The 27539-nt window shown below is 41.0% G+C and overlaps 1 protein-coding gene across 1 annotated transcript in view; it reads right to left on the bottom strand.

Moving 5' to 3' along the window:
- LOC110537713 (vasodilator-stimulated phosphoprotein) overlaps positions 1-12887 on the bottom strand; it is a 36168-nt gene extending 23281 nt beyond the window's left edge. The window contains exon 1 of the mRNA XM_021623994.2: positions 12537-12887. Coding sequence (XP_021479669.1) covers positions 12537-12541 — 5 coding nt within the window. The 5' untranslated portion in view covers positions 12542-12887. The remainder of the gene's footprint in view (positions 1-12536) is intronic.
- Between the last annotated feature and the right edge of the window lie 14652 nt (positions 12888-27539).

Genomic DNA, 27539 nt, shown 5'->3' with positions numbered 1-27539 from the left:
TATGACTGATATGTGGTTGTCTCACCTAGTTGCCTTAAGATGGATGCACTAACTGTAAGTCACTCTGGATAAGAGCGTCTGCTAAATGACTAAAATGTCAATGTAAATGTGTGTCCATAATACTGTATAGTGGTATTAGTGACTGTCTGTCTGTAGTACTGCTGGTGTGTATGAGAGAGACACCAGTCCTGAGGAGGCATGAGTGACAACTATGCTTAATAACCACCGTCACATACTGAAAGACAACTAGACACTGTCACCGCTCTTTGACAGCCACATACTGAAAGACAGCTATAAGTAACGTTAATGTGCTGACATCTCTCACAATCAGCCTCACATTCCTCATCCTTCCCCATCTGTCTGTTCTCCACACATACAGCTACTTCAGTTTATGAAGCCTTTATTAAAAAGGTAAAGTGATCGTTTCAAGTCATATGTCTCTCAACCTCTGTTTCCCCTTTGTACTTCTTTCCTTTTAAGTCCCCCCCACACTTGAAAACAGCAGATGCAAACTTTGAACCAGTACAGATGATTTACTAAATCTGACAAGTTTACGCCTAGACTTAACTATTTAAAATTAAGCATGCTTTTTAGTCCAGGACTAGGCTTAATCTGTGTCCAGGAAACAGTCCCTATGCGAGGATACCCACTTCTCAGACAGAGTTGGTCATGATGTTATCATCCATTCACCATTTTATCAATTGAAAACTCCATCAGTTGAGTTTCATTTACTGGCAGATTTTCCAATTACTGAGAAAGAAAAAAAAAATCTGACATGGGCTGCCTGTCTAAATGCAGCCTATTTGTCCTATTCTTCAGTCTTGTCTGGGATATTTATTTTAGTTGTCCAAGGTTGGGGAGTACATGTAATCCATTACATGTAATCCATAAAAAAAACCGAACTAATCCTTTACCAGAAAAGATATTGTAATCAAATTACAGATACTTTTGAAAAACTAGATTGCTTTGAGGATAAAAAAAAAAGTACAACCAAGATGGAGGACGGAACACAGCAGTGTAGATCACCTCAAGATAAAAACGTAATATTCAATGTCGGTAAGTTAGACTAAATATTAGCACTTCAAACTGGTGTGTAATTACCTTCAATCTGGAAAACACCTCAAAACAGAGAAATTTAGCAACAAATATTACGAAAACAAGCAACACCCAAGCATGACGGAGAGTAAAACAGGGGAACCAATCTCAAAACGAAAACGTGACTCTTCTACAGACACAATTTAATCTTTTCACCGCCGGGAATGGTAAAGGTCTAAACCGATCTGTTAAAGTCAATAAATGACAAACTGGGCATACTTGAACTAGTCAGTAAAGATATAAAAAAAGAGTTTAAGGCAAGCCTCGAGATGAGTGACGAAAAAGCTGCGACATTGGAGAAAGACAAAAACAAGTTAAAATTGACAGTCAATAAGATTGAAACCGAAGTTAATGAACTTAAAAAGGAGCGCAGCGTTCTGAGAGAAGACTTACTTGACATACAGACTAGGTCCATGAGAGAGAATCTGGTACTTATAGGTATCCAAGAGAAAGAATGAGAAGTTCCTCAAGGTGTAGTTAGAGAGTTCCTCACAGTGCTTCAGATCCCACGCGAAGCTGTCGTTAAAATCCAACTTGAACGTGTACACCGTTTCGGACAGAGAGGGCAGAGGTATGAACGCCCAATCGTTGCCAAATTTGCTTGCTTTAACAATGAAATAACGGTTAAACGCCTGGGGAAAAGACTTGCTGGCACAAAAACAGGCAAGAATGATTGGTTCCCAAAGGAAATTGAAGAACGGCGCAAAGTTCTGTATCCAATCTTCAAGGAAAATAGATCGAAAGGGAAACACGTAGCTCTCGTAGTCGATAAACTGTATATTGATAACCAAATGTTCAGAGACACAAAGACTACTCTAAAAATTGCAAAGTTCTCATAGAGGCAAATAATGAAAGACACAAAACACAGTAATAATACAAAATAAATAGATAGAAAAGCAATCTTCAAATATAACTAATTGGATCACAAGAAGGTACTAATTCAACATTGTGGAGATAAAAACACAGCAGACAGAAGACATAGAAGACACATTATGTGGGTATGCTGTCACACTTCGACATCCAGAGAGGGGGCATATTATTGTGGCCTCGGTGGCACAAAATCATCAAAGGTTTGACTGCACGGAGATGCTTGGGAATATGGTCACAACGGGGGACCCAATGGTTAATCAAATCTCCCCATTTCTGCCCATTTTTGCAGGCCTACTCACACAGCTGCAACTGTATATGCATTCGTAAATCAAGACCTTTCTTGAGTTGGGCTCTGGAATGGTGCAACTGTTGAGCATCTGAGTGTACGGTTGTTTGTGGGGGAAAGGGGTTGAGTGTGTATGAGTGGTTGTGTGTGTGTGTGTGTGCGTGCGTGTGTGTGTGTGTCCCACAACTGCTGCGAGGGAGTAAAACATGTTAGGGACAATGTAGGATGAATCACAATTGTTTTCTAAAATAATAATTGCTTGCCAAAATGTAATTTTTGTAATGGCAATATTGGTAAGAGGTAACAATCCTTTGCATAAACTGCCTACATTACTACAAATATTAAATTGCTCATTAAGATATATAAATATTAGAGGTTGACCGATTATGATTTTTCAAAGCTGATTGGAAGACCAAAAAAAGCCGATACCAATTAAATCTGCCGATTTTTTAAAATGTATTTGTAATAATGACAATTACAACAATACTGAATGAACACTTATTTTAACTTAATATAATACATCAATAAAATCAATTAAGCCTCAAGTAAATAATGGTTTAAATAATTGGTTTAAATAATGCAAAAACAAAGTGTTGGAGAAGAAGGTAAAAGTGCAATATGTGCCATGTAAGAAAGCTAACGTTTAAGTTCCTTGCTCAGAACATGAGAACATATGAAAGCTGGTGGTTCCTTTTAACATGAGTCTTCAATATTCCCAGGTAAGAAGTTTTAGGTTGAAGTTATTATAGGACTATTTCGCTCTATACCATTTGTATTTCATATACCTTTGACTATTGGATGTTCTTATAGGCACTTTTGTATTGCCAGTGTGACAGTATAGCTTCCGTCCCTCTCCTCGCCCCTACCTGGGTTCGAACCAGGAACACATCGACAACAGCCAACCTCGAAGCAGCGTTACCCATGCAGAGCAAGGGGAACAACCACTCCAAGTCTCAGAGCGAGTGACGTTTGAAACGCTATTAGCACGCACCCTGCTAACTAGCTAGCCATTTCACACCGTTTACACCAGCCTAATCTCGGGAGTTGATAGGCTTAAACAGCTCAATGCTTGAAGCATTGCGAAGAGCTACTGGCAAAACGCACTAAAGTGCTGTTTGAATGAATGCTTACGAGCCTGCTGGTGCCTACCATCGCTCAGTCAGACTGCTCGATCAAATCATAGACTTAATTATAATATATGAACACACAGAAATACGAGCCTTAGGTCATTAATATGGTTGAATCCGGAAACTTTCATCTCGAAAACAAGACGTTTATTCTTTCATTGAAATACGGAACCGTTCCGTATTTTATCTAACGGGTGGCATCCATAAGTCTAAATATTCCTGTTACATTGTACAACCTTCAATGTTATGTCATAATTACGTAACATTCTGGCAAATTAGGTGGCCCAAACTGTTGCATATACCAATGAACGCAAGAGAAGTGACACAATTTCACTTGGTTAATATTGCCTGCTAACCTGGATTTCTTTTAGCTAAATATGCAGTTTAAAAATGTATACTTCTGTGTATTGATTTTAAGAAAGGCATTGATTTTCAGGTACACATTGGAGCAACGACAGTCCTTTTTTCGCAAATACGCACCGCATCGATTATATGCAACGCAGGACACGCTAGATAAACTAGTAATATCTTCAACCATGTGTAGTTAACTAGTGATTATGATTGATTGATTGTTTTTGATAAGTTTAATGCTAGCTAGCAACTTACCTTGGCTTACTGCATTCGATTAACAGGCAGGCTCCTCGTGAGGCAGGTGGTTAGAGCGTTGGACTAGTTAACTGTAAGGTTGCAAGATTGAATCCCTGAGCTGACAAGGTAAAAATCCGTCGTTCTACCCCTGAACAAGACAGTTAACCCACCATTCCTAGGCCATCATTGAAAATAAGAATGTGTTCTTAACTGACCTGCCTAGTTAAATAAAGATTAAATAATTACTTAGTAGCAATAGACACTGAATCATGTTACGTTTACAAACATATTATGATAAATAGAATTTAAACTTGTGTCTCATTATGGTAATTGGTGTAATAACTATAGCCAGTTATAATTGTAATGGCTTAGCAGATGATTAGAAAAAATGATCAGACTTACCTGGTTGAAAGAGAAGGAATATAATATCTATTGTTTCAAAGAAACTCATTCAACAATTTTAGATGCAGTTTTGTTTAAAAAGGACTGGGGGGGGTTGAAATCAATTTCTCCCGTGGGCAAAGGAATTCAAAAAAGGGTGATCATATTAATTAACAGTGTGCTAATTGTCCAAACAGATCCTCAAGGTAGATGGATGATTTTCACTGTTATTGGACCATAAACAGATATGAGTCATTAACCTTTACGGACCAAATAATGATGATCCACGCTTCTTTGCAAAACTATATATATATATATATAATAATTTATCAGCCCTACAAGCAACACAATACTTGATTATTATTGTGGGAGATTATAATACGGTTTTAAATACCTCTACGGATCATAAGGAAAATAACAGTACAAATGATCAACCTCAGGTACTTAAGGAAATCATGAATGTCATGGATATATTGGAATTATTGGATATATGGAGGCTTAAATACCCTGACCTAGTGAGAGATACATGGCGGAGGCTTAATCAAGCTAGTAGTCTTGATTACTTTCTTATGTCATTCTCTCTGACACCAAAAGTTTTTTTTAATTTTTTTTAAGTATTGATAGGGGACAGAATGCGGTCGGACCATCACATAATTGGCATATATAAACTCAGAAAAAAAATAAACGTCCCCTTCTCAGGATCCTGTCTTTCAAAGATAATTTGTAAAATAACTTCACAGATCTTCATTGTAACGGGTTTAAACACTGTTTCCCATGCTTGTTCAATGAACCATAAACAATTAATGAACATGCACCTGTGGAACGGTCATTAAGACACTAACAGCTTACAGATGGTCGGCAATTAAGGTCACATTTATGAAAACTTAGGACATTAAAGAGGCCTTTCTACTGAAAACACCAAAAGAAAGATGCCCAGCGTCCCTGCTCATCTGCGTGAACATGCCTTAGGCATGCTGCAAGGAGGCATGAGGACTGCAGATGTGGACGCCTAAGACAGGATGGACAGCTGATCGTCCTCGCAGTGGCAGGCCACGTGTAACAACACCTGCACAGGATCGGTACATCCGAACATCACACCTGTGGGACAGGTACAGGATGGCAACAACAACTGCCCGAGTTAAACCAGGAACGCACAATCCCTCCATCAGTGCTCAGACTGTCCACAATAGGCTGGACTGAGGGCTTGTAGGTTTGTTGTAAGGTAGGTCCACATCACCGGCAACAACGTCGCCTATGGGCACAAACCCACCGTCGCTGGACTAGAAAGGACTGGCAAAAGTCCTCTTCACTGACGAGTCACGGTTTTGACTCAACAGGGGCGATGGTCGGATTTGCATTTATCGTCAAAGGAATGAGTGTTACACCGAGGCCTGTACTCTGGAGCGGGATCGATTTGGAGGTGGAGGGTCCATCATGGTCTAGGGCGGTGTGTCACAGCATCATCGGACTGAGCTTATTGTCATTGCAGGCAATCTCAACGCTGTGCGTAACAGGGAAGGCATCCTCCTCTCTCATGTGGTACCCTTCCTGCAGGCTCATCCTGACATGACCCTCCAGTATGACAATGCCACCAGCAATACTGCTCATTCTGTGTGTGATTTCCTGCAAGGCAAGAATGTCAGTGTTCTGCTATAGCCACCGAAGAGCCCGCATCTCATTCCCATTGAGCAAGCCTGGGACATGTTAGATCGGAGCGTGAGTGCTAGGGCTATTCCTCCCAGAAATGTCCGGGAACTTGCAGGTGCCTTGGTTGAAGAGAGGGGTAACATCTCACAGCAAGAATTGGCAAATCGGGTGCAGTCCAAGAGGAGGAAATGCACTGCAGTACTTAATGCACCTGGTGGCCACACCAGATACTGACTGTTACTTTTGATTTTGATCCCCCTTTGTTCAGGGCCACATTATTCAATTTCTGTTAGTTACATGTCTGTGGAATTTGCTCAGTTTATGTCTCAGTTGTTGAATCTTGTTTTGTTCATACACATATTTACACTTGTTAAGTTTGCTGATAATAAATGCAGTTGACAGTGAGAGGACGCTTCTTTTTTTTGCCGAGTTTATAGTACTTTTACATAATTTCCACATGGGCGAGGATATTGGAAATGTAATCAAAGCCTACTAGATGATAACTTGTTTTTAACTAGGACAGAAAAAGGTATAACTGACTTTTTCCGACATAACATAGGTACAGCAGATCCCCTTATTGTATGGGACACTTTTAAATGTGCCTTTAGAGGCCATGCAATTCAGTACTCATCTATTAAACAAAAGCAATTTAGGTCAAAAGAGTCCATATTAACAGTACAGATACATAGCAATAAAAACTGTACCATAGAGGTTCAGAGTAAGTTAGAGGAAAAACAAAAAGAAATGGAAGAACTTATTCAAGAAAGATCCAGTGTAATATATTATCCCAAAAAAGCGAACTGGTTGGAATATGGGGAAAGAATGCACCAAATTATTTTTCAATCTTCAACATAGAAATGCTACCAAAAATGTTTTACTGAAACGTGTTACAAATGATGGAGTCACTCATTATTCACCAAACGATACTTTGAAAGAGGAAGTAAAGAAGTTTAAGCATGTTGTTTTTGTTTCAGTCTCCATCTCCACTAACCGAAGCTAATTATATGGATTTGTTTCATGTGATGTTTCCATGTATCCATGGAGGTCTGGATTTGGAGTCACACTCAAAATGAAAGTGGAAAACCACACTACAGGCTGATCCAACTTTGATGTAATGCCCTTAAAACAAGTCAAAATGAGGCTTAGTAGGGTGTATGGCCTCCACGTGCCTGTATGACCTCCCTACAATGCCTGGGCATGCTCCTGGTGAGGTAGTGGATGGTCTCCTGAGGTATCTCCTCCCAGACCTGGACTAAAGCATCCGCCAACTCCTGGACAGTCTGTGGTGGATGGAGCGAGACATGATGTCCCAGATGTGCTCAATTGGATTCAGGTCTGGGGAACGGGCGGGCCAGTCCATAGCATCAATGCCTTCCTCTTGCAGGAACTGCTGACACACTCCAGCCACATGAGGTCTAGCATTGTCTTGCATTAGGAGGAACCCAGAGCCAACCGCACCAGCATATGGTCTCACAAGGGGTCTGAGGATCTCATCTCGGTACCTAATGTCAGGCTACCTCTGGCGAGCACATGGAGGGCTGTGCGGCCCCCCAAAGAAATGCCACCCCACACCATGACTGACCCACCGCCAAACCGGTCATGCTGGAGGATGTTGCAGGCAGCAGAACGTTCTCCACGGCATCTCCAGACTGTCACGTCTGTCACATGTGCTCAGTGTGAACCTGCTTTCATCTGTGAAGTGCACAGGGCGCCAGTGGCGAATTTGCCAATCTTGGTGTTCTCTGGTAAATGCCAAACATCCTGCACGGTATTGGGCTGTAAGCACAACCCCCACCTGTGGATGTCGGGCCCTCATACCACCCTCATGGAGTCTGTTTCTGACGGTTTGAGCAGACATGCACATTTGTGGCCTGCTGGAGGTCATTTTGCAGGGCTCTGGCAGTGCTACTCCTGCTCCTCCTTGCACAAAGGCAGAGGTAGCGGTCCTGCTGCTGAGTTGTTGCCCTCCTACGGCCTCCTCCACGTCTCCTGATGTACTGGCCTGTCTCCTGGTAGCGCCTCTATGTTCTGGACACTACGCTGACAGACACAGCAAACCTTCTTGCCACAGCTCATATTGATGTGCCATCCTGGATGAGCTGCACTACCTGAGCCACTTGTGTGGGTTGTAGACTCCGTCTCATGCTACCACTAGAGTGAAAGCACCGCCAGCATTCAAAAGTGACCAAAACATCAGCCAGGAAGCATAGGAACTGAGAAGTGGTCTGTGGTCACAAACTGCAGAACCACTCCTTTATTGGGGGTGTCTTGCTAATTGCCTATAATTTCCACCTGTTGTCTATTCCATTTCCACAAGGAGTCGTATACAAGTTAATACTATAGCCAATTGGTTAGGTTACTAACGTTAGCCGTCTGACTTTATTAGTCAGCTAATTTTCACACCATAAACTCAATTTTTTGATCAGTTAAGTTGGCTAATGTTGCTCAACATTTCTCTGGCTAGCTAACAGATACTTCGATCCAGCTAGCAAGATACTTAGCAATGCTAACAATACTTGTTCCACCACACTTTCTCCCTCACCTCAAACTTTTCAAATGCCAGTTGTTTTTTGGTTATAGCTCATGAAGTAAGCTTCATCACCTTTCTCACCCCTATCTCCTTGGTCAGGCTTTTCACCTACCTCTGTTATTGTTCAGGGGACACGTTGCTGTAAATGGCAAACTGACTTTATACTCTCCCGCTGTCTTTCCAGAGCGCGCGCTGATGCTGTAACTAGAAAATTGGTTGTCCCTTCTCTCTTCAGTCGCATGCTGCATCCTGTTGTTTCGTGAACGATTGGCTGAGCCTTGGATACAGACAGAATTGGTCCAAACGCGCATCACTCGTTCGCATACAGCCAGTAGTGATCCAAAGCCCCACCCCTGTCTCAGTCACAGGTCATAGGTTCTCCAACAGGATAATGACCCAAAACACACAGCTAAAAGCACTCAAGAATGGATACGAACAAAACATTTTACTATTCTGAAATGGCCTTCTATGAGTCCTGATCTGAATCCTATCAAACATCTATGGAAAGAGCTGAAACTTGCAATCTGGAGAAGGCACCCATCAAACCTGAGACAGCTGGAGCAGTTTGCTCAGTTTGCTCAGGAAGAGTGGGCCAAACCACCTGTTAACAGGTGCAGAAGTATCATTGAGAGCTACAGAAAACGTTTGATTGCAGTGATTGCCTCTAAAGGTTGTGCAACAAAATATTAGGTTATGGGTCCCATCATTCTTGTCCATGCCATTTTCAATTGTTTTATTATTTACAATATTATGTTGAATAAAAAAAATCTAATCAATGTTTGATTTATATTAAATATGGAATAAACTATGGTGGACACCAATTACTTTTGTCAGTTAAGTTATCTCAGAGAAAATGGTGCATTCTTCATTTTTTATGGTGGGGTACCAATAAATTTGACCACATGTGTGTGTGTGATTGTATCTCACATAGGCGTGAAGAGGAGTATTTTTTTATAGGGCAAGGCAACTCTAACCAACATCTCGTCTCATACTTTTTCCAACCTACACTGTGAATGTTTAAATGATGTATTCAATATAGTCAAGAAAAATAAACTAATAACACACAAATTATTGTAAGTACACTATTTTTGTCTATTGTTGTGACAGATGAAGATCAGATCAAATTTGATGATCAATTTATGCAGAAATCCAGGTAATTCCAAAGGGTTCACATACTTTTTCTTACCACTGTAGATATTCCATTAAAGATCTGCCATTTCCAGCTACAATAGTCATTTACAACATTAACAATGTGTACACTGTATTTCTGATCAATTTGATGTTATTTTAAAATGGACATTTTTTCCTGGATCTTCTGTCAAAAACAAGGACATTTCTAAGTGACCTCAAACTTTTGAATGGTAGTGTGTATACACTGCCAGTGAAAGGTTTGGAAACAACTACTCATTCAAGGGTTTCTTTATTTTGACTCTTTTCTACATTGTATAATAATATTGAAGACATCAAAACTATGAAATAACACATATTGAATCCTGTAGTAACCAAAAAAAGTGTTAAAACAAATCCAATTTGAGATTCTTCAAAGTAGCCACCCTTTGCCTTGACAGCTTAGCACACTCTTGGCATTCTCTCAACCAACTTCATGAGGTAGTCACCTGGAATGGAATGCATTTCATTAACAGGTGTTCCTTGTTAATAATAGTTCATTTGTGGAATTTATTTCCTTCTTAATGTGTTTGAGCCAATCAGTTGTGTTGTGACAAGGTAGGGGTGGTATACAGAAGATAGCCCTATTTTGTAAATATTATGGCAAAAGAAGTAAGCTAAGAAAAACAAAAGTCCATCATTACTTAAAAACATGCAGGTCCGTCAATCCAGGAAACTTAAAGAACTTTGAAAGTTTCTTCAAGTGCAATCACAAAAACCATCAAGTCCTGTGATGAAACTGTCTCTCACGAGGACCCGCCACAGGAAAGGAAGACCAAGAGTTACCTCTGCTGCAGAGGATCAGTTCATTAGAGTTACCAACCTCAGAAATTGCAGCCCCAATAAATGCTTCACAGAGTTCAAGTAACATACACATCTCAACTTCAACTGTTCAGAGGAGAATGTGTTAATCAAGCCTTCATGGGGAAATTGCTGCAAAGAAACCACTACTAAAGGACACCAATAAGAAGAAGAGACTTGCTTGGGCCAAGAAACACGAGCAATGGACATTAGACCGGTGGAAATCTGTCCTTTGGTCTGATGAGTCCGAATTTGATATGTTTGGTTCCAACCGCCGTGACTTTGAGATACAGAGTAGGTTAACAGATGATCTCCTCATGTGTGGTTCCCAATGTGAAGCATGGAGGGAGTGGTGTGATGGTGCTTTGCTGGTAACACTGTCAGTGATTTATTTAGAATTCAAGGTACACTTAACCATCATCACTACCACAGCATTCTGCAGCAATACGCCATCCCATCTGGTTTGGGCTTAGTGGGACTATCATTTGTTTTTCAACAGGACAATGACCCAACGCACCTCCAGGCTGTGTCTATTTGACCAAGAATGTCTATATGTCTATTTGACCAAGAAGGACAGTGATGGAGTGCTGCATCAGATGACCTATTCTCCACAATCCCCTGACCTCAATCCAATTGAGATGGTTTGGGATGAGTTGGACCGCAGAGTGAAGGAAAAGCAGCCAACAAGTGCTCAGCATATGTGGGAACTCCTTCAAGACTGTTGGAAAAGCATTCGAGGTGAAGCCGGAATGCCAAGAGTGTGCAAAGCTGTCATCAAGGCAAAGGGTGGCTATTTGAAAAATATCAAACATGTGGATTTGTTTTTAATTTTTTGGGGTTACTACATGATTCCATATGTGTTATTTCATTGTTTATGTCTTCACTATTATTCTACAATGTAGAATAATAGTACAAATAAAGAAAAACCCTTGAATGAGTAGGTGTTTTAAAACATTTGATCGGTAGAGTGTATGTATATATATAGGATTTTTTTTTATCCCAGCCCCTGTCCCCACAAGAGACCTTTTGGTAGGCAGTCATTATAAATAATAATTTGTTCTTAACTGACTTGCCTAGTTTAATAAAGGTTAAATAAATTAAACAAATAAAAAATAAGAAAAGCAATTACACCTAACCTGCAGTAGGCCTACTACACCATTATATTGTGTTATGCTACATAAATGGTTCCCAACCTTTTTCAGTTACTGCACCACTAACTGAATTTTGCTCTGCCCAGAGTATCCCTGAAGTATTCAGTCGTGCAGTAAACCTATGGTCTCATGAGTCTTCTCAGGTACCCCCTGTGGATAGGCCAAGTACCCCCATGTGTCCTAATACCTTCTCAGTGTCAAGAACTTCGGTTATTTTTAATCAGAATTAAAAAAGCTTTAAATGTAAAAGCTTTCTTTTTGCCCATACCTAGCCTGGAAGTGGGAATGTAGGCCACTATTTTGCAATTAAAACTAAACTGCATGGGTCTACTGTAACTAATTGGTGTTGGAAAATGTTTACTCGAAACCTCAAAATCTGCCAATATTGCTACGCTACTCTATTAGGTCTATAAATAGTCTGAACAATCGGGTTTTGGCAATTGTAGTGTATTTGAATTCTGAACAGCAGAGCAGTTCTATCCTAGCCAGTAGAATAAACCAAATTATAAAAAAGGTTCGGAGAAATCTATTTATATATAAACGAAATGTTATTCCATGTCTACATTCAAAACCTAGTCATCTGAATATGGTAAATACATCAGAGTATGGCCATGTTTTATCGACAGCTATAAAACACAGGTAGTCTACATTCGCACTATTTTACAAACAAGTGCATAGCCCAACCATAAATCATGTTCGTAGGCTCTTTGTCGTGAATTTCGTTATTTCGAGAGAAAAAAAAAACTATGACAAACGTTAATCTACCCTTGTTCCAATTTAAATAAAGAATCAGGACAATTAACACCAATGTTTAAAGCGCGACATTGTAACGTAGCATATTGAAACAAAAACAAGCAATTAGACAAAACAGATTTTCCACGGACTTAATTTACCTCATTGTTTGGCGGGACTGCAAATCCTCTCTCCCAAGCTAGATATTTGGTTTTGGATGAGTAGCCGGAGTAGAAAATAGAAGACATACGATATAACGATGGTAAAAATGTGATACACACATATATCAATCTAGCCACCCTATGACTGCACAAATAGGCGAAATAGACACCGGCACACCACGACAATTTCCTGGTTCAAGGGAGGAGGAGGTTGAATATAATTGTTGGTGCTTTCAAGATAACGGGGAACTCGGAAAAAATCATGACGTCAGTGATTTGCAGGCAGCGGTGTAAAGTACTTGTGAAATATATTATTTTTTAAAGTAAGTTAAGACGACGGCCTACCCCGGCCAAACACAGACGACGCTGGGTCAATTGTGCGCTGAACTATGGGACTCCCAATCACCACTGGATGTGATTCAGCCCGGATTCGAACGAGACACTGTGGTGTCGCCACTTGCACTGAGATGCAGTGCCTTTGACCGCAGCGCCACTCGGGAGCCCAAAACACTTGTTCCCATACCAGGAGTCGAACCCAGGCTGCCTGGGTGAAAACCAGGAATATGGGACACATTCTACACCTTCAAATATACTTTAAAGTAGGCCTACTACTTCAACAGTTTTTTGGGTATTTGTACTTTACTATTTATATTTTTTGACAACTTTTACTTTTACTACACTACATTCCTAAAGAAAATAATGTACTTTTTACTCCATACGTTTTCCCTGACACCCAAAAGTATTGTTTTATGCTTAGCAGGACAGGAAAATTGTCAAATTCCCGCACTTATCAATATAACATCCCAGATCATCCCTACTGTCTCTGATCTGGCGGACTCACTAAACACAAATACTTTGTTTGTAAATTGTCTGAGTGTTGGAGTGTGCCCCCCGGCTGTCCGTAAAATTAAAAAACAAGAAGCCGTCTGGTTTGCTTAATCTAATCAAATGGCTACCCAGACTATTTGCATGCCCCCCCCCCCCCCCCTTCTACACTGCTGCTACTCTGTTATTATCTATGCATAGTCACTTTAATAACTCTACCTATATATACATATTACCTCAATTACCATGACACCGCTGCCCCCGCAAATTGACTCTGTACCGGTACCCCCTGTATATAGCCTCACCTATTGTTATATTACTGCTGCTCTTTAATTATTTGTTACTTTTATCTCTTACTTTTTTAGGTATTTTCTTAAAACTGCATTGTCGGTTAAGGGCTTGCACAGTGTCTTGCAAAAGTATTCGGCCCCCTTGAACTTTGCGACCTTTTGCCACATTTCAGGCTTCAAACATAAAGATATAAAACTGTATTTTTTTGTGAAGAATCAACAACAAGTGGGACACAATCATGAAGTGGAACGACATTTATTGGATATTTCAAACTTTTTTAACAAATCAAAAACTGAAAAATTGGGCGTGCAAAATTATTCAGCCCCTTAAGTTAATACTTTGTAGCGCCACCTTTTGCTGCGATTACAGCTGTAAGTCGCTTGGGGTATGTCTCTATCAGTTTTGCACATCGAGAGACTGACATTTTTTCCCATTCCTCCTTGCAAAACAGCTCAAGCTCAGTGAGGTTGGATGGAGAGCATTTGTGAACAGCAGTTTTCAGTTCTTTCCACAGATTCTCGATTGGATTCAGGTCTGGACTTTGACTTGGCCATTCTAACACCTGGATATGTTTATTTTGTAGATTTTGCTTTATGTTTTGGATCATTGTCTTGTTGGAAGACAAATCTCCGTCTCAGTCTCAGGTCTTTTGCAGACTCCATCAGGTTTTCTTCCAGAATGGTCCTGTATTTGGTTCCATCCATCTTCCCATCAATTTTAACCATCTTCCCTGTCCCTGCTGAAGAAAAGCAGGCCCAAACCATGATGCTGCCACCACCATGTTTGACAGTGGGGATGGTGTGTTCAGCTGTGTTGCTTTTACGCCAAACATAACGTTTTGCATTGTTGCCAAAAAGTTCAATTTTGGTTTCATCTGACCAGAGCACCTTCTTCCACATGTTTGGTGTGTCTCCCAGGTGGCTTATGGCAAACTTTAAACAACACTTTTTATGGATATCTTTAAGAAATGTCTTTCTTCTTGCCACTCTTCCATAAAGGCCAGATTTGTGCAATATACGACTGATTGTTGTCCTATGGACAGAGTCTCCCACCTCAGCTGTAGATCTCTGCAGTTCATCCAGAGTGATCATGGGCCTCTTGGCTGCATCTCTGATCAGTCTTCTCCTTGTATGAGCTGAAAGTTTAGAGGGACGGCCAGGTCTTGGTAGATTTGCAGTGGTCTGATACTCCTTCCATTTCAATTGCACAGTGCTCCTTGGGATGTTTAAAGCTTGGGAAATCTTTTTGTATCCAAATCCGGCTTTAAACTTCTTCACAACAGTATCTCGGACCTGCCTGGTGTGTTCCTTGTTCTTCATGATGCTCTCTGCGCTTTTGACGGACCTCTGAGACTATCACAGTGCAGGTGCATTTATACGGAGACTTGATTACACACAGGTGGATTGTATTTATCATCATTAGTCATTTAGGTCAACATTGGATCATTCAGAGATCCTCACTGAACTTCTGGAGAGAGTTTGCTGCACTGAAAGTAAAGGGGCTGAATAATTTTGCACGCCCAATTTTTCAGTTTTTGATTTGTTAAAAAAGTTTGAAATATCCAATAAATGTCGTTCCACTTCATGATTGTGTCCCACTTGTTGTTGATTCTTCACAAAAAAATACAGTTTTATATCTTTATGTTTGAAGAATGAAATGTGGCAAAAGGTCGCAAAGTTCAAGGGGGCCGAATACTTTCGCAAGGCACTGTAAGTAAGCATTTCACTCTAAGGTTGTCTAACCTGTTGTATTTGGTGCATATATTTGTCCCGTGGGGGGGGGGGGGGGGGGGGGGGGGATCTCGTAGAGGTTATATAAGGTGAATAGGACCTCGAACAAATAATACATGAGACCAAAGACATCCAAAATCCATCAGATTAAGAGTTTTTAATAAAGTCAGCAACGCTGATATCAAATGAAATGTTTTGAAGAAAAAAAGTTATCACATATAGCACGTGTCAAACTCATTCCAAGGAGGGCCAAGTGTCTGCGGGATTTGCTCCTCCCTTGGACTTGAATGATTAATTAAGGTCACTGATTAGTAAGGAACTCTCCTCAGCTAGTTGTCTAGGTCATAATTGAAAGGAAAAAAAAAAAAAAAAAAACAGCAGACACTAGGATCTCCATTGAATGAGTTTGACAAAAGCCGGACACATGCTCTCCAAACAAAGACAAGGAAGAAATTAACAGTAAACTGGTTAAATGTAATTAAATAAAACAAATGTCCTTTATCCCAAGTGTGAGTGCAGTTTGTGGCGTGTATTCATGGATACCAAGGGAAGCCAGGCTTCCCCAAAAAAAATTGAATAATATATATTTTTTAAATAAAATAATATATCTTTCATCTCTGTGTTTCATAGTTTTCCTTCAATTTGCAAGAGGCTGAATCTATCTCGCAGGAGAAAGCATCCAAATGAGCGAAATAGCGCCACTCTGTCCCTCTACATGTAGGCCATCTATCTGATGCTGTCTGGTCCAAACGAGTATGACATTGTTGATGCCTGTACCAATGAACGCAAGAGAAGCCAGTGATCATTTGGCCTCAATAAAAAAAAGTATAAAAAAATGTGCCAATGAGTGTTGAGCTAAACTGAGCGAGCTCAACAGTGAATGGTCCTGGCGCACCAAAAAAAAGTGTAAAGGGAAGCCAGCTTGGATTTTGGTGTCACTCCTAACAAATCGCATTGAGAGCATACAGTACGTCAGTGACAGAAACAACTTGAATTGTTGCATCTCATTGTGTTGTTGTCCTCAGGTCGCTAACTAGCTAAAATTGGCCCTTTCCTAAATTAGCCAAGAATGGAGATAGGGATTTGGAATTGTAGTTTTACTTAATTCTCCGTACTGGCCAATGGCTATAACGGCGATTCTGATCCAACCATTAATTCATACATTGTTATGCCCCTGGCCTGAGAGGATGTAAGTTCAATATGTAGCTAGATGTAGAAGGCTAATCTTAACTAGCTAACGTTTATTCTGCCACTGTGTCTTCTTATGATCTCGGCCTTTAGGACTATATATCATGGTCACAAGGCATATGAATCAACAGGTTATAGAGCAAACAATGTAATTATCACAACACATAGGCTGTAAAATGGCTTGGTGGTAGATGGGGGCTTGGCTTCCCCAATGATTTTACCTATGCACCACTACTGGTGAGTTCTCCAAACAACATTTCCACTTGGAGTGAGAATGATATGAATGTATATTATATTTAATGAATTATAATTATAAACATTTTCATAACCAAACATTCTAAATTAATGGGGGAATATGATAGGATTAACAGTAATTTAACTCATGAATACAGTACCAGTAAAAGTTTGGACTCATTCAAGGGTTTTTCTTTATTTGTACTATTTTCTACAATGTATAATAATAGTGAAGACATTAAAACTATGAAATAACACATATGGAATCATGTAGTAACCAAAAAGGTGTTAAACAAATCAAAATAAATGTTATATTTGAGATTCTTCAAAGTAGCCACCCTTTGCCTTGATGATAGCTTTGCACACTCTTGGCATTCTCTCAACCAGCTTCATTCATCATTTGTGGAATTTCTTTCCTTCTTAATGCATTTGAGCCAAACACTTGTGCTGTGACAAGGTAGGGGTGGTATACAGAAGATATCCCAACTTGGTAAAATACCAAGTTCATATTATGACAAGAACAGCTCAAACAGCTCAAATAAGCAAAGAGAAATGACAGTTCATCATTACTTTAAAACCTCTTGGTGTTAGGAGGCAGCATTTTCAGCATTTTTCTTTTTTTTTTTCATTTTTGTTCCCGTTTTAAACGGGATATTTTGTCAGGAAAAGATGCTAGAATATGCATATAATTAACAGCTTTGGATAGAAAACACTCTAACGTTTCCAAAACTGTAAAGATATTGTCTGTGAGTATAACAGAACTGATGTTGCAGGCGAAAGCCTGAGAAAAATCCAATCCGGAAGTGCCCCAGGTTTTGAAAGCACTGCGTTCCAATGACTCCCTATTCAGCTGTGAATGTACCATCAACGAGCTTACGCTTTCTAAGTATTCCCCAAGGTGTCTACAGCATTGTGACGCAGTTTTACGCATTTCTGTTGAAGAATAGCCGTAGGCGGCCACATTGCGTAAGTGGTCACATGGCGGCTCCGAGAGAGATTCTCGCGTAAAATACAGAGGTAGCCATTACTCCAATCGGTCCTAGTGAAAAACGAATTGTCCCGACGGATATATTATCGAATAGATATTATAAAAAAATTCTAAACAACGTTTGCCATGTTTCTGTATATTATGGAGCTAATTTTGAATATTTTTCGGTGTTGTGGTGACCACAATTTCCAGGCGATTTCTCAGCCAAACGTGAAGAACAAACAGAGCTATTTCGCCTACAAAAATAATATTTGTGGAAAAAATGAACTTTGGCTGTCTACCTGGGAGTCTCGTGAGTGAAAACATCCGAAGTTCATCAAAGGTAAATGATTTAATTTGATTGCTTTTCTGATTTCCGTGACAAGGTTGCCTGCTGCTAGCAAGGCATAATGCTATGCTAGGCTATGATAAACTTACACAAATGCTTGTCTAGCGTTGGCTGTAAAGCATATTTTGAAAATCTGAGATGACAGGGTGATTAACAAAAGGCTAAGCTGTGTTCCAATATATTTCACTTGTGATTTTCATGAACAGGAATATTTTCTAGGGAGATTTATGTCCGTTGCGTTATGCTAATTGGTGTCAGATGATGACAACGGTCCCGTTCACGGGATGGGGTGTCACTACAGGTTAAGACATGAAGGTCAGTCAATCCGGAACATTTGAAGAACTTTGAAAGTTGCTTCAAGTGCAGTAGCAAAATCCATCAAGCGCTGTGATGAAACTGGCTCTCATGAGGACCGCCACAGGAAAGAAAGACCCAGAGTTACCTCTGCTGCAGAGAATAAGTTCATTAGAGTTACCAACCTCAGAAACTGCAGCCCTAATAAATGCTTCACAGAGTTCAAGTAACAGAAATCTCAACACAACTCTTCAGAGTTGCATGAATCAGGCCTTCATGGTTGAATTGCTGCAAAGAAACCATTACTAAAGGACACCAATAAGAAGAAGAGACTTGCTTGGTGAAGAAACACGAGCAATGGACATTAGACCGGTGAAAATCTGTAATTTGGTCTGATGAGTCCAAATTTGAGATTTTTGGTTCCAACCACCGTGTCTTTGCGAGACACAGAGTAGGTGAACGAATTATCTCCGCAGGTGTGGTTCCCTCCGTGAAGCATGGAGGAGGAGGTGTGATGGTGTGTGGGGTGCTTTGCTGGTGACACTGTCTGTGATTTTTTTTTTAATTTAACGGCATACTTAACCAGCATGGCTACCACAGCATTCTGCAGAGATACGCCATCCCATCTGGTTTGCGCTTAGTGGGACTTTTTTTGTTTTTCAACAGGACAATGATCCAACACATCTCCAGGGGGTAAAAGGGCTATTTGACTAAGAAGGTGAGTGATGGAGTGCTGCATCAGATGATCTGGCCTCTACAAGCACCCAACCTCAACCCAATCGAGATGGTTTTGGATGAGTTGGACCGCAGAGTGAAGGAAAAGCAGCCAACAAGTGCTCAGCATATGTGGGAACTCCTTCAAGACTGTTGGAAAAGCATTCGAGGTGAAGCTGGTTGAGAGAATGCTAAGAGTGTGCAAAGCAGTGGCTACTTTGAAGAATCTAAAATATTGTTTTTACCCCCTTTTTCATGGTATCAAATTGTTAGTAGTTACTATCTTGTCTCATCTCTACAACTCTCGTACGAGAGAGACAAAGGTCGAGAGCCATGCACCCTCCCCACCCAACCAAGCCGCACTGCTTCTTTGACACAGCGCGCATCCAACCCGGACGCCAGCCGCACCAACGTGTCGGAGGAAACGCTGTGCACCTAGCGACCCGGTCAGTGTGCACTGTGACCGGCCCGCCACAGGAGTCACCAGTGCACGATGAGACAAGGGTATCCCTACCGGCCAAACCCTCCCTATCCGGACGAAGCTAGGCCAATTGTACATCACCCCATGGACCCCCCGTTTGCGGCTGGCTTCGACCGAGCCTGGGCTCGAATCCAGAGTCTCTGGTGGCACAGCGATGCAGTGCCTTAGACCACTGTGCCACCCGGGAGGCCACAATGTAAAATATATTTGGATTTGTTTCACATTTTTTGAGTTACTACATGATTCCATATGTGTTATTTTATAGTTTTTATGTCTTCACTATTATTCTACAATTGTAGAAAATAGTAAAGAATTAAGAAAACCTTGAATGAGTAGGCGTGTCCAAATCTTTGAGTAGGCGTGTCCAAATCTTTGACTGGTAGACAAGGTTTTAAAAACGTAGTGGTAATACTTCATTTATTAAAGACATTTGTAGGTGGCTTAATTTACCCTTCCCCATGGCACAATTTACCCTATACCCAGCTCAGTTCTGATCTTGTTCATTTAAACACAACAAAGGTATTATTGCATGTTGACTAACCAATCGCAGTGAAATTAGATTAAATCTAGTCATCATGATCAGTTTCATACATTTAACTCAGGTACACTTAGTAGATTGGCTTGATAGCGGCATTGATGTTGTTGGTTGGCTAGCAAGCAAAATTTGTCATTACACATTGTTCACTTTTGGGAAAACTGGTCCAGCCACTTGATAGCTAGCTATCGTTAGTTCAAATAAAGCAAAATGATGCACTAATATGAAGGTGCAATTGTAAGCTATTTAAGTATAAACCCACCATAGTGATGTCGGTAAAGAAGCTATGAATAAAGTCCTCATCTATGAATTCTGTCCCAGGCAGAGGGTTATTGGTTGAACGTGGACTTGCATTGGACAGTCCTTGCACTTTGAAACCCATGCCCACCGTGACTTATAGCTTCGCCCACCGGATGAAATGGGTGAAAAGAGTTTGCCCTGAAAGCAAAGTTGTCAGCTAGAGATGACGTGTCTACCTTGATGCTAATTAGCATTTTCTAATCAGAGTAAATAGAGCCAATATATTAATAGAAATCACCTTGTCCGAGAGAGATTTAAACAGTTATCAAAACCTCATGGCAGGGAAAGCCTACATGAAAGACAGACCTTGTTTGAAGTGGTTCTAAATTCCCCTATGTGAAAAATGAATGGTGAAAAAAACGATTGGAGGTATTTGCGTGTTTGACTTCTAGATTTGATGGGTATTATGACATGTCCACTGTGGGGCTCTATTGAAGACTGAATGGGGTAGTGGGGCAAGCTTTGTAAATCCCCATCACCATCCCTCCTCTGTCCACACCGCTCTACTCGACTACTGAGTTGCCACTAGTTACCACATCTACAAAATGAAAATTGGTTTTATTGTAAAAAATAGCGGAAATTGTAGGAGAAGGGTTAAGGCTTAAGCATAAGGTTAGCAGGGCGATTAAGGTACGGTTTAAAATAAGATTTTAAGAATACATTTTTTAGAAATAAATTGAGGTGAAATTTAGCTATAATTCCGACTTGTGGATGTGGTAACTAGTGACGACCCGACTACTGGGACGTATTCATTATGTAGATGACTTATTTTTTTTTGAAAGGTTTATTGGCAGACTACAACGCATAAGGTGTAACCTTATGCTGCAACCTTCTCTATGGGGTAGTAAAATGTATACTACCTTATACTACACTACTTATTTTAAAATCACAAAGTTAAATCTGATCCCTACACAGGCTCAGGAGCCTCGGATGGTGGCACTTCTTCCATCGTCATGAATTCTTTCAGACCCAGAAACTTTTCTGTAGCAGCTTAGCATTACAATTAATAACAGCGCCACAATAAATGCCACAAAATCCACCTTTTTCCACACTAAGCGTGTCCAGACCTCTTGCCTGACAAACATTCACTAATGGCTGGGGTGTTGCCACTACCATAACATCAACACTAGCGTCACTTGCTTTTATAATTATTTTGATTGCCTCCACGTAGGAGCTTATGAACCGCCCTTACTTTTGCAACCTTGACCTCCTTCACCCTTACAGGGCACTCCAAGAACTCTGGATCATGATGCCCACCACAGTTGCAACTGACCTTCTTCATGCCGATCTTCAATGTACTCCAATCTTCTGTAAACATTTGCAATATGGTCACATTCTTTACAGTTATTTCTTTGTAGTGGTTTGTGTACAAATGCTCTTACTGCTAACTTTACATAACCTAACATAACATGCTCTTTATCAAAAAACAATAGAACCAACAGACTTTCTTCCTTTTCTCCATTCACCATGCGGTTTAGGCAACGGGCACCAACCACATCTTGGATTCTCTTGAAGTATTCAATCTCTATCTCCATCGACACCCTGGTTAAGATTTTCTTTAACATTTGCAACAAGGCCAACTCCTTCACAGTTTCTGCATTGTAGTGGTTTGTGGACAAATGCTCTTACTGCACACTTTTCCTGCTTTATTTTGTGCCCTCTGCTTCTGGAGCGTATTCTTCTCTGTCTCAATTGTCTCAACTAAGTGAAATGACTGACAACACTGTAGCCAATCCTATGTCCAGCCAGTCTCAGCTAGCCAGGCGCAACTAGCGAAAATCCACTAAAAGCCACCAATGGGAATGCGAGACAGTCTCAACTAATTGTATCCAACCACAATCGCCAGTTTGACGTGTGGTCCAATCGTATTCACCCTTTGACTTAAGCCCCGGCCCCAACTCAAATAAAATTAAAATAAAAACAGCGACCAAGACACTTTCCCCACATCGGATCATTGTTTACGTCACACGGAGAGAGAGTTACAGAGTAAGTATCTATTATAAGCTTGCATGTAATCGATTGTAATTTTATTGCTACATATGTGAAGTTGTTAGAATGGAAAAGTGAATTGTAAACATTATTATACTGTGCGACCCCTGGTGTCACTACCTATGATCATAGGACAGAACAGATCAGATCAGTTAGCACTGAGGTGTGAAGTGAGAGGTGTCAAAGCCCTTGAGCCCAACAATGGCAGGAGAGTTTCACAGCGTCCCCCACCCTAATGCAGAGGCCTTTGAAGCCCCCTCCATCGGTGCAGAGGTCATTAAAATACAGTACCCCCTGGATTCATCTCTATTTTTAACTGATATACAGCCATCTTCAATTGTAAATTACCCCAATGAGAAACAATATTGTTACTTTGATCACATCAGAAGATATCCTCCTCGCAGTCTCCAAAATACAACAGCCACAGGCAACTTTTTTTGGACATCGTAAAGGACCATTCGCAAAAACTGAAGAGATATAGCTAGATAACGACCTCCTTTTCCATGTGGAAAAAAACAGTGGACAGAGACTTGCTAGCTACGTTAGCTAGGTAGCTGAGATTTTTTACAAGAAATCTGCCTCCCGAAAAAAAAGCTTCTCTCAAGTGGGTGTGACACCTACTCCCATTGCTTGTTGCACTACTGCTTGGATTCTACCTGGTGATCTGTTCATCGTCTGCCCTGGCCTATCTCCTCTGTCTAGTACAGGTACCCCCGCCACACTCCCCCCTCTCTCCCAAGCTTTCACTCGCCTCCAGCACAAACGCACTGTTGGGGCGAGTGACTCTGAACTTACAATGGCTAGCCCCAAGTCAATTGATCAATTGAAAGTGTGGGTTCACAGCTCAAATCCAAATGTGTTACATCACTGAGTCGTGGTTAAGACAGAGTGTTTTGAACACTGATGTTAACCTTTCTGGTTATAACCTTTTTCAGGTGGTGGAGTGGCAATCTTTACCAAAGAACACCTTCAGTGCTCGGTTGTCTCCACCAAGTCTCTCCCCAAACAATTAGATTTTCTGGTTTTAAGCATTACACTTTCAAATAACTCTTTGTTGACTGTTACTGGGTGTTATCGTCCATCATCAGCACCAGCCTGTATCCTAAATGCCCTAATCCCTCTCCTGGCCCCTTACACTAAGCCGGAATATGTCCTGCTAGGTGACCTAAACTGGGACATGCTTAAACTACCAGACCAAGTCCTAAAGCAATGGGACTCCCTAAATCTTTCTCAGATTATTACCAATCCCACAAGGTATGACTAATAAACACCCAGAAAAGGCTACTCTCCTTGACGTTATTCTCACAAATAATTCTGAGTGGTATCAGTCTGGTGTTTTCTGTAATGACCTTAGTGACGACTGTTTTACAGTCTGTGTTCGTAATGGCTGCTCAGTGAAATGACCTGTCCTGATTGTCATAGATGCTTGCTAAAAAAACTTGAATGAGCAAGCTTTCCTTCATGACCTGGCCTCTGTAAATTGGTATAGAATCAGCTTGATCCCCTCTGTCAAAGTCACTCGGACCTTCTTTTTTTATATTTTCAGTGGTATTGTTAACAAACACGTCCCCATAAAGAAATGGTAATTAAAAACAGGTTCAGCCCCTGGTTCAACCGTTGATCTGCCAGAGTTACTCCACCTCAAGAATTCCATTTGGCGAAAGGCTCGGCACATGCATACTCAGGCGGACTGCTCTCGTTTATGCAAATGAGAAATAAGTGCACTCAGGCTATCCGGAAGGCCAAAGTTAGTTACTTTAAGGAGCAGTTCTCTCTCTGTGGGTCCAATCCCAAGAAGTTCTGGAAAACGGATAAAGACCTGGAGAATAAACCCTCCTCCTCACAGCTGCTCATGTCCCTTAATGTTGATGATGTGGTAGTTACTGACAAGGAGCACATGACTGAGCTCTTTAATCACCACTTTATTAAGTCAGGATTCCTCCTTTCTTCTTTAAGGTTGCTGTCTCTATCACCACCAAGCTTATCTCTGACCTTTTTAACCTGTCTCTTCTCTCTGGGGAGGTTCCCATTGCTTGGAAGGCAGCCACGGTGCGTCCTTTATTTTTTATTTTATTTAACCTTTATTTAACTAGGCAAGTCAGTAAAGAACAAATTCTTATTTACAATGACAACCTATCAGGGAACAGTGGGTTAACTGCCTTGTTCAGGGGCAAAACAAACAGATTTTTACCTTATTAGCTCAGGGATTCAATCCAGCAACCTTTCAGTTACTGGCCCAACCTTACAGTTAATGGCCTCTAACCACTAGTCTACCTGCCGCCCCAAATTTAAAGGGGGAGATCAAGCTGATCCCAACTGTTATGGGCCAATTCCTATTTTTGTCACGTTCGGACCTTAGTTCCTTTGTTTTGTCTTTTGTTTTAGTATGGTCTTTTGTTTTAGTATGGTTTTCTATGATTTTCTATTTCTGTGTTTGGCCTGGTATGGTTCTCAATCAGAGGCAGCTGTCAATCGTTGTCCCTGATTGAGAACCATATTTAGGGAGCCTATTTTCGATTGTGTTTTGTGGGTGGTTGTTTTCAGTCTTTGTGTGTCGACACCAGACAGAACTGTTCCGGTTGTTTCTTTGTTATTCAGTGTTCAGTTTACTTTATTAAAAAGATGAACACGTACCACACTGCGCATTGGTCCTCACCTTATTCTCCTTCATCCAACAGCCGTTACAATTTTTCCTGTTTATCAACTGTCTATAGTATTCTCTCTGGTATGCAATCTGGTTTCCGCTCAAGTTACGGATGTGTCACTGCAACCTTAAGCGTCCTAAATGATGTACCATTGCCCTTGATTCTAAGTAATGTTGTGCTGCTATTTTTATTGACTTGGCCAAAGCTTTTGATACGGTAGACCATACCATTCTTATGGGTCGGCAAAGGAGTATTGGTGTCTCTGAGGGGTCTTTGGACTTGTTTGCTAACAACCTCTCTCAAAGACTGCATGGTATAAAGTCAGAACATCTGCTGTCTCAGCCACTGGCTGTCACCAAGGGAGTACCCCAAGGCTCGATCCTAGGCCCCACGCTCTTCTCAATTTACATCAACAACATTGCTCAGGCAGTAGGAAAGCTCTCTCATCCATGTATACGCAGATGATACAGTCTTATACTCAGCTGGCCCCTCCCTGGATTGTGTGTTAAACGCTCTACAACAAAGCTTTCTTAGTGTCCAACAAGCTTTCTTTGCCCTTAAATCTTGTTCTGAACACCTCCAAAACAAATGTCATGTGGTTTGGTAAGCCCCTCCGATGTGATTACTACCTCTGAGGGTTTAGAGCTTGAGGTAGTCACCTCATACAAGTACTTGGGAGTATGGCTAGACAGTACACTGTCCTTCTCTCAACACATATCAAACCTGCAGGCTAAGGTTAAATATAGAGTTGGTTTCCTCTATTGTAATCGCTCCTCTTTCACCCCAGCTGCCAAATTAACCGTGATTCAGATGACCCTCCTAACCATGCTAGATTACAGACACGAAATTTATAGATCGGCAGATAAGGTTGCTCTCGAGTGGCTACATGATCTTTACCATTCGGCCATAAGATTTGGCACCAATGCTCCTTATAGGACACATCACTGCCCTCTATACTCCTCTGTAATCTGGTCATCTCTGTATACCCATCGCATGACCCACTGGTTGATGCTTATTTATAAAACCTTCTTAGGCCTCACTCCCCCCTATCTGAGATACCTACTGCAGCCCTCATCCTCCACATACAACACCCGTTCTGTCAGTCACATGCTGTTAAAGGTCCCCAAAGCACACACATCCCTGGGGCGCTCCTTTTTTTCAGTTCGCTGCAGCTAGAGACTGGAATGAGCTGCAAAAAACACTCAAACTGGACAGTTTTATCTCCATCTCTTCGTTCAAAGGCTCAATCATGGCTGCTTCGCTTGATGTATTGTTGTCTCTGCATTCTTGCCCTTTGTGCTGTTGTCTGTGCACAATAATGTTTGTACCATGTTTTGTGCCGCTACCATGTTGTTGTCATGTTGTGTTGCTACCATGCTGTGTTGTCATGTGCTGCTGCCATGCTATGTTGCTGTCTTTGGTCTCTTTATGTAGTGTTGTGGTGTCTCTCTTGTCGTGATGTGTGTTTTGTCCTATATTTTTAATCCCAGCACCCGTCCCCGCAGGAGGCCTTTTGCCTTTTGGTAGGCCGTCATTGTAAATAATAATGTGTTCTCTTAAGTTTTTTAAATGTATTCTATTTCACCTTTATTTAACCAGGTAGGCTAGTTGAGAACAAGTTCTCATTTGCAACTGCGACCTGGCCAAGATAAAGCAAAGCAGTTTGACACAAACAACATTACAGAGTTACACATGGAATAAACAAACATACAATCAATAATACAGTAGAAAATTCTATATACAGCATGTGCAAATGAGGTAGGATAAGGGAGGTAAGGCAATAAATAGGCCATGGTGGCGAAGTATTTACAATATAGCAATTAAACACTGGAATAGTAGATGTGCAGAAGATGAATGTGCAAGTAGAAATACTGGGGTGCCAAGGAGCAAGATAAATAAATAAATATAGTATGGGGATGAGGTAGATTGGCTAGGCTATTTACAGATGGGCTATGTACAGGTACAGTGATCTGTGGGCTGCTCTGACAGCTGGTGCTTAAAGCTAGTGAGGGAGGTAAGAGTCTCCAGCTTTAGTGATTTTTGCAGTTCGTTCCAGTCACTGGTAGCAGAGAACTGGAAGGAGAGGCGGCCAAAGGAAGAATTGGCTTTGGGGGTGACCAGTGAGATATACCTGCTGGAGCACGTGCTACGGGTGGGTGCTGCTATGGTGACCAGTGAGCTGAGATAAGGCAGGGCTTTACCTAGTAGAGACTTGTAGATGACCTGGAGCCAGTGGGTTTGGAGACAAGTATGAAGCGAGGGCCAGCCAACGAAAGCGTACAGGTCACAGTGGTGGGTAATATATGGGGCTTTGGTGACAAAAACGGACGACACTGTGATAGACTGCATCCAATTTGTTGAGTTGAGTGTTGTGTGTTAAGTGACTTGCCTAGTTAAAAAAAAAGGTTAAATCAAATTAAATCAAAAGACACCAGAGATCACACAGTATAATAATGTTTAC

Source organism: Oncorhynchus mykiss, chromosome 12 (genome assembly GCF_013265735.2).
Source record: "Oncorhynchus mykiss isolate Arlee chromosome 12, USDA_OmykA_1.1, whole genome shotgun sequence".
NCBI classification, from domain to species: domain Eukaryota; kingdom Metazoa; phylum Chordata; class Actinopteri; order Salmoniformes; family Salmonidae; genus Oncorhynchus; species Oncorhynchus mykiss.
This window is presented reverse-complemented; position numbering and strand designations above follow the sequence as displayed.